The sequence below is a fragment of the Camellia sinensis genome, chromosome 1 (assembly GCF_055761805.1).
Source record: "Camellia sinensis isolate YWXY chromosome 1, ASM5576180v1, whole genome shotgun sequence".
NCBI classification, from domain to species: domain Eukaryota; kingdom Viridiplantae; phylum Streptophyta; class Magnoliopsida; order Ericales; family Theaceae; genus Camellia; species Camellia sinensis.
In genome coordinates this window covers 140581279-140589698 of record NC_138961.1, presented here as the reverse complement: position 1 = coordinate 140589698, position 8420 = coordinate 140581279, and the positions used below count along the sequence as shown (strand labels likewise).

Here is an 8420-nt window from a genome sequence, read left to right as displayed (position 1 = left end):
TAATTTACCCTAATTTATTTTTTTTAACTACATTATTTCAATAGAAATTTGTCATTTTGGCACAATCATTTATTAAATTTGACTAACTTTTTTTTCTAGCAGTTTGATGATCTTTGTCCTCATACCTCTTTCTTTTTTCTTCATTCGGCAGTAAGATAACTTTGTCAAACATTTAGCTAATTTTGGTTCAAAATTCAGTTTTATCATTTTTTAGCAGGAAGTCAAAATTTCTCAACTAAACCTCTGTTTGGAGAAAACAAACAACCCAATTTATTTTGTTTTATAAACTTGTGGCAACTTGACCTATGATTAGCATATAATTCTAGATTAAAAATGCTTAATAAGTAATTAAGTTGAAATCCTAAGTTACTTGCATGTGCCATGTGTTACTTGTGTTTAAGTCTATCTGTTGTAGGAATATCTGTCGGTAATGTTGCTTGAACCTGTGAATTAAAGGCCTTATAGGCCACCGAACATGAAATTGACTGCGCCAATGTGTTAATTTGGATTTTTAGGATTTTTTGGTGGGTTTAGTTGAAATTCAATTCGGAACCAAATAGTTAGACTGAATTAATTATTAAGTTGAATTTATTTGAATCTAATTATAATTAATTAACCTATGAATACAACATTCCATCTTCATTTCCTTGAGACCAACTTGGGGGGAGAGAGAGAGAGATTGACTTAAGAGTGGGAGAAGGAAGAGAATTCAAGGGAGATTTGTGAAGATTGAAGATAAATTGGAAAATTTTGAAAGATTTAGCATCAACACCTCTAAAACCAAGGTTTAAGGTAGGAAATTCACCCATTTACTTGTGAATTTGAGTTACTTAGTGTAAGAGTTCAAGGGAATTAGAAGAATTACCATGAGAATTAAGTTAAGGATGTGGAATTGAGCATGATTCATGCATTGCATGCATTTTTCATGGCATTTTGAATTTGATTTCCAAGAATTCTCACATGCATGGGTATATACTTGCATGATTAAAATTCAACATGATTCTTCTCTTCTTCCTTCATTTGGACAAGTTTTGGAACCAAAGATTGTGTGATTACATGCATGTAAGCATATAAAAAGTTTCAAGAATTGTTTTGAACAATTGACTTGCTTTTGAGCCCTGACTTTGCGAAATGGTTTTCAACACATGATATATTATGAGTTTACACATGTTTGCTCAAGTTTTGGGCCCAAAAAGATGTGTTTTGATGCTTTGAAATCAAGTTTTGAACTTGGAGAGCAATCTGGAAATCCCAAAATTCGAGCAGTTTGCTCGATCGATGGAAGTGTCGTTCGAGCATACATTTCAAGCTTCCAGTAGTTTTGCAGACAATTGCATGTTGGCTCGAGGGACCAATTGTGCACTCGAGCGAACATTCTTTTCCTCGGTACTTGGCTCGAGCAACCGTCGAGCGTAAAAATCGAGCATCATGTACTTTTGCAGACTTCGCAGACCACTCGAGTGAACAAAGTTGCGCTCAAGCGAACTACCCTATTTTCAGAAAAATTGCATAGTGTTTCTAAGTACATTTTTGCATCTTCATTGCATCTAAGGCACTCCTAGGCCATGTTTAAGCTACAATAATGAGGGTAAGAGTTAGACACACACACTAAGAAAGAAGAATGATGAGTTAAGCGTTTTGGGGCATGTGTTCAATGTGTATCTGTCTCGTGTTTGTGTAGGTCATGTGTTATCGCCCGCCTGATCAATCAGTTCTGTCCAAGTGAACTGTTCTGCTTCTGGAGCTATCTATGAGTAACAACTTTGTAAAGTTATGTTTGACTATAAGTATTTTTTGAGCAACACGATATGATCTGTTTTCTCGAAATACTATTTTGTGAATTATGAATGATTGTTCATTTTTTTGAAATGTAATCGTGGTATCCTTAGCATCATGTGATTCATGTGATATCTGTTATATGTTACTTGGTACCAGGGTTCACTTGGGTTTCATTAACGAGGCTGGTTACGCATAACCACTTATTTGCTCTACAAATGGGTCTTTTGTGACCAAATCTCATGTAAATAAGGGTCTTCATGACCATCTCAAGTGAATATGGGTCCTTATGACCACCTCATGTGCACGTGGGTCTTTATGACCAATCTAATCTGTAACTAATAGATGTACTACGTATGATTATTTATGAAATTTATAAAAGCACATGAATTTGTATCTGTTTCTGATATGAAATCTATTTTCTAAATCTATTTGGACATCATTCATAAACCGTTTACTTTATTGTTATTCACTAGGCTCCAGCTCACCATATTATTTATGTATATAGGTGATCAGATGCACGACCAAGCTTAGGACTTCAAGTCTAGATATGTTCTGTCAAGCCAACCACTGCGCCTCACGTGGAGGTTCCTGGAAATTAGTGTAGTCGAGTTTTTGAAATGAAGTCTTAAGCCTTATTTACTTTTGTTAATCTGGACAAACTTTTGTTTATTTTCTGTATATAGGGCTAAGTCTCTTTTTGTTATATCTGTACATGGGATAACGTCATCATATATGTGAATAAGTTTAAAATTTTTTGCCCATATAAGTCTACACAGCTCAATGGCCATTGTATAGTTGTTTTAGCTTCCACTAGCCCCTTATTTTGTTAATATGTTTCAGAGGCCTTCAGTAATCTTTGGATTACTGGTCGGTTACGATGCTAAACCTATAGGGGCGGGTTTGAGTCATGATAGAGTGGTATCAGAGCACGGGTTATACCACACTCACGAGTTCGTACGAGCTACAAGATGTTATAGAAAAGAATTAGGGACATTACATCTGCATGTGTGATTGTGTGTGAAATCATATGAATATATCTAAACTGAAATGAACGTATGAACATGTGTAATACGAAATAAAATGAACATGAACACTGTGAAAATTGTAAGGATTATTTGCCTATGTTTATTAGTGCTCTGTTTACTTATAGAATATGGAAATGACAAGAATTGATAATGTAATAGAATCTTCTGATGCTCGAATGGACCGAATGGAAAGAATGTTAGAAGTTTTAACAGAATCAATGAGACAACAACAAAGACAACAACTGCCTCTTTTGCCTTCTCTGGTACAAATCGAGCCAATGAACAATGATTTCATTAGTTTGACTCAAAAGTTCAACAAGATAAAGCCACCGACTTTTCTGGGAGGCATTGAGCTATTGAAAGCTGAGACGTGGATGTTAGAAACTAAGAAACTATTTGAAGTGTTTCCTTGTTTAGAAACTCAAAAAGTATTGTTGGCAACTTATACTCTGAAGGAAGAAGCTTATCTTTGCTGGATACTAATTCGAAATGATAATGGGTCCATGATTTGGAGTCAATTTAAAGAATCTTTCTACGAAAAGTATTTCCCTTAATGCTTCCATGATCGAAAGGTGTCAAGATTTGAGTAGTTAAATCAAGGTAGTATGTCAGTAGCAAAGTATGAGGCTAAGTTCATCGAGTTAGCCTGATTTTCACCTCACATAGTCGACACAGACTACAAGAAAGCTCAAAATTTGAAGGAGAGCTTAATCTGGATGTGTTTGACCGAGTGAGAGTTCTAAAACTGACTAAATATGTTGACGTGTTGAATAGAGCATTAATGACTGAAGCTAACTTAGCAGCCATGAAACAAACCAAAGCCCCAACAATTGAATAGAGAGGCAAACGGTCTGGATTTAATTTTAGAAAGGGTTAGTCATTCTCAAAGAAACAAAATACGGGATCTACGAGCAGCTCAAGTCAGGGAAATAGTTTTGCACCTAATTACCCAGAATATAGAAAGAAACATAAAGGTGTGTGTTACTGAACAACAGGTGCCTATTTCCGGTGTGGTCAAGTTGGTCACATGGTAAAAGATTGCCCACTTTTGAATCAAAACACTAATCGTCTTGTGACAAGTTCAATCGGATCTGCTTCAGTACTGAGATCAAATACAAGGGCCAATATGGGAAAAGAGACTTTGAGACAAGGTCGAGTTTTTGCATTGGTGCCGAGAGATCTTCAAAACACCGAATCTGTGGTGTCAGGTATACTTCCTATTTGTACTCAAAACGCATATGTGCTGATAGATTTTGGTTCTACACATTCGTTTGTATCGCATGCTTTTTCCCGAAAATTGACTAGACCTCTTGAACAAATGAACTATGTGTTATTTGTATCTACACCATCTGGGGGTTCCATGATATGTGCTTATGTGTATCCTGCATGTGACATTCTGATTGGTGATGTGATGTTGTATATTGATCTTATGCCTTTAAGTATTGTCCATTTTGACTGCATATTGGGTATGGATTAGTTGATGAAATAGCATGTAACAATTGACTTTGTGAGTAAATCTGTTGTGTTTCGACCACCGAAATTACCTGAATTTGTATTTGCTGGAAATGGTGTTGTTCCGCTCTCGTACCTGATTTCTTCTATGAAGGCCAATAAATTGTTGAAAAAGGGGTGTAGGGGTTACTTGTGTTGTGTTTTGACTGCAGCTCCCGATAGTACTGATAGTCAATGAATTCCCTGATGTTTTCCTAATGAACTACCCAAAGATCTGATTGATAGGGAAGTTGAATTCACTATTGAAATAGTACTTGGAACACAACCAATTTCTAAAATCCCATATAGAATGTCTACAACTGAATTGAAAGAATTGAAAATCCAACTTCAAGAACTATTAGACAAGAAGTTTATCCGACCGAGCACTTCGTCTTGGGGTGCTCTAGTTTTGTTCGTTAAAAAGAAAGATGGAACTTTGAGACTATGTATAGACTACTGTGAGCTGAACAAAGTGACCATTAAAAACTAATATCCACTACCCCAAATAGATGATTTGTTTGACCAACTTCAGGGGGCACAAGTGTTCTCTAAGATAAACCTTAGATCTGAGTATCACCAGCTAAAGGTCAAAGCAGAAGATATCGAGAAAACAACTTTCCGAACTAGATACAGGCACTATGAGTTTTTAGTAATGCCGTTTGGGGTGACAAATACGCCAGCCACCTTTATGGACCTAATGAATAGGGTTTTCAAATAATTTCTTGATGAATTTGTTGTTGTGTTTATTGATGATATTCTTATTTACTCTAAAAGCAAGGAAGAACATGAAAACCATTAGAGAATTGTGTTACAGAATTTGAGAGAAAAGAAACTATATGTAAATTTTTCCAAATATGAGTTCTGGCTTGACAATGTGACTTTTCTAGGACATGTAATCAACAAAGATGGCATATCAGTTGATCCACATAAAATAAAAGCTACTATGAATTGGCCAAGACCGGCTATTGTGACAGAAGTTAGAAGCTTTCTGGGACTTGCTAGTTATTACAGAAAATTTGTGAAGGATTTCTCCAAACTTGCTATGCCATTGACTCAGTTAACACGAAAAAATGCGCCATTTGATTGGAATGACCAAAGAGAGTCTGCCTTCCAAGAATTGAAAACCAAATTAGTGACTGCCCTAATTCTAACTCTGCCTAATGGTACAGCTGGATTCCAAATCTATAGTGATGTTTCATATAAAGGATTGGGGTGTGTGCTAATGCAAAACGGTAAGGTAATTGCCTATGCTTCTTGACAACTTCGACCATATGAAAAGAACTATCCAACCCATGATCTTGAACTTGCAGCTGTGGTTTTTACTTTGAAGATTTGGCGCCATTATCTGTATGGAACGACTTGTGAAGTGTATACTGATCATAAAAGCCTGAAATACTTTTTAACTCAGAAATAATTGAATATGAGACAGAGAAGATGGCTTGAATTGATTAAAGATTTTGTCTTACAAATTATGTATCATCTAAGGAAAGCTAATACAGTTGCAGATGCTTTGAGTAGAAAGGAAATTGGGAATTTGGCATGTTTGCACACCGGTCAAAAGGAATTATTGTGTGATCTGGAAAGAAATGAAATTAAGATTGTTTTATGTGAACATGGTGGAGTTTTAGCTGTTATTTCTGCATAGTCAGCTATTATTGAAGAAGTTAAAGAAAAACAACTAGAAGATGGATTTCTGAAAAAGATTGTTGATGAGATTGAATCAAAATTGAGACCAGGATTTGTGTTTGAGGGCAATGTATTGAAATTTCAGGATAGGCTTTGTGTACCGGATTGTTCAGAACTAAGAAAACATGTCATGATTGAGGTACACAATTCTAAATTTGCTATGCATCCAGGAAATACGAAAATGTACAAAGATTTAAAACAAAATTTCTGGTGGCCTGGAATGAAGAAAAACATTGTTGATTTTGTAGCCAAATGTTTGCATTGCCAACAAGTGAAAGCCGAACATCAACAACTCGATAGATTGCTTCAGCCGCTTCCAATACCAGAATGGAAATGGGAGCACATTATAATGGACTTCATTGCCAGTCTACCTCGTTCTCCTAGAGGTATGGACTTTATTTGAGTTATTGTTGATCGTTTGACTAAGTCTGCCCACTTTTTACCTATTAGAACATTTTATAATGCGGATAAATTGGCTAATATTTAAATTGATGAGATTGCACGGAGTGCCAGTATTTATTATATTTGACAGAGATTCGAAATTCACATTAAGATTATGGCAAAGTTTGCAAAAAGCCTTGGGAACTGAACTGAGACTTAGTAGTGCATATCATCCATAGACAGATGGCCAATCAGAACAAACTATTCAGACTTTGGAAGATATGATAGGAATGTGTGTGTTGGATTTCTAAGGAAATTGGAAGGCCTATTTGCCTTTGGTCGAGTTTGTGTACTACAATAACTATCATTCGAGTGTCAGTATGGCTCCTTATGAAGCTCTTTATGGAAGGAAATACCGATCACCTATTTGTTAGGCCGAAGTAGACGATAAACCATTGTTGGGACCCGAACTTGTGCAAGAAACGATTGAGAGAAAGTGAAACTGATTCAGTAACGATTGAAAACTGCACAAAGTCATCAGAAAAAGTTATGTCGATGTCTGAAGAAGAGATAGAGAATATGAAGTGGGTGACCATGTGTTTATTAAAGTAACTCCGATGAAAGGCCAGACACGGTTTGGAGTTAAAGTCAAGTTGGCACCGTGGTATATTGGTCCGTATGAAATCATTGAGAAACTCAACCCGGTGACGTATCAAGTCGCCTTACCTCTAGTTATGGAAAATATGCATAATGTCTTTCATGTTTCGATGCTTCGGAACTATTTGCGGGATCCGTTACATGTGATTGAACTGACACATGTGCTACTGAAAGATGACTTCATATATGAAAAACGACCGATTCAAATTGTCAATCGAAGGATCAAAAGATTAAGAAACAAAGAAATTTCGTTGGTGAAAGTAGATTGGCAGAATCACAGAGGGACGCATGCAACTTGGGAGACCAAAGAAGATATGATGAGATAATATCCAGATTTGTTCCCTCTAGACCCAGCATTCTTACAAAATGAAGGTAATTCAAGTTTGGAGGACCAAACTCTTTAAGAGGGGAAGACTATAACAATCCCGACATGTGATTAGCCTATAATTTTTGATTAAGAATACTTAACAAGTAATCAAGCTGAAATCCTAAGTTACTTGCATGTGTTATGTGTTATTTGTGTTTAAATCTATCTGCTGTAGGAATATCTGCTGGTAATGTTGCTTGAACCTGTGAATTGAAGGCATTATAAGCCACCGAACATGAAATTGACTACGCTAATGTGTTGATTCGGATTTTTAGGATTTTATGGTGGGTTTAATTGAAATTCAATTTGGAACCAAATAGTAAGAATAAATTAATTATTAAGTTGAATTCATTTAGTTCTAATCATAATTAATTAACCTAAGCTAAATGGACCTATATAAGACCACTTATAACTTATGAATAAAACATTCCATCTTCATTTCCTTGAGACCAACGTGGGAGAGAGGGAGAGAGAGAGAGAGAGAGAGAGATTGACCATAAAGTGGGAGAAGGAAGAGAATTCGAGGGAGATTTGTGAAGAATGAAGATAAATTGGAAAAATTTGAAAGATTTAGCATCAACGTCTCTAAAACCAAGGTTTAAGGTAGGAAATTCACCCATTTACTTGTGAATTTGAGTTACTTAGTGTAAGAGTTCAAGGGAATTAGAAGAATTAACATGAGAATTAAGTTAAGGATGTGGAATTGAGCATGATTCATGCATTGCATGCATATTTCATGGCATTTTGAGTTTGATTTCCAAGAATTCTCACATGCATGGGCATATACTTGCATGATTATGAAAATTCCACATGATTCTTCTCTTCTTACTTCATTTGGACATGTTTTGGAACCAAAGATTGTGTGATTACATGCATGTAAGCATATCCAAATTTCAAGATCAGTTTTGACCAATTGACTTGCTTTTGGGCCTTAATTTTGCAAAATGGTTTTCAATACATGATATATTTTGAGTTTACACGTGTTTGCTCAAGTTTTGGGCCCAAAAGGATGTGTTTTGATGCTTTGAAATCAA

General features: G+C 35.8%; 1 protein-coding gene across 1 annotated transcript; it reads left to right on the top strand.

Moving 5' to 3' along the window:
* Positions 1-3831: 3831 nt before the first annotated feature.
* LOC145820105 (uncharacterized) lies at positions 3832-7587 on the top strand. Its single transcript, XM_082914792.1, has 5 exons — positions 3832-4012; positions 5465-5532; positions 5941-6120; positions 6208-6367; positions 7562-7587. Exons 1-5 carry the CDS (start codon positions 3832-3834, stop codon positions 7585-7587), a joined length of 615 nt encoding a protein of 204 aa, XP_082770918.1.
* Positions 7588-8420: the final 833 nt, after the last annotated feature.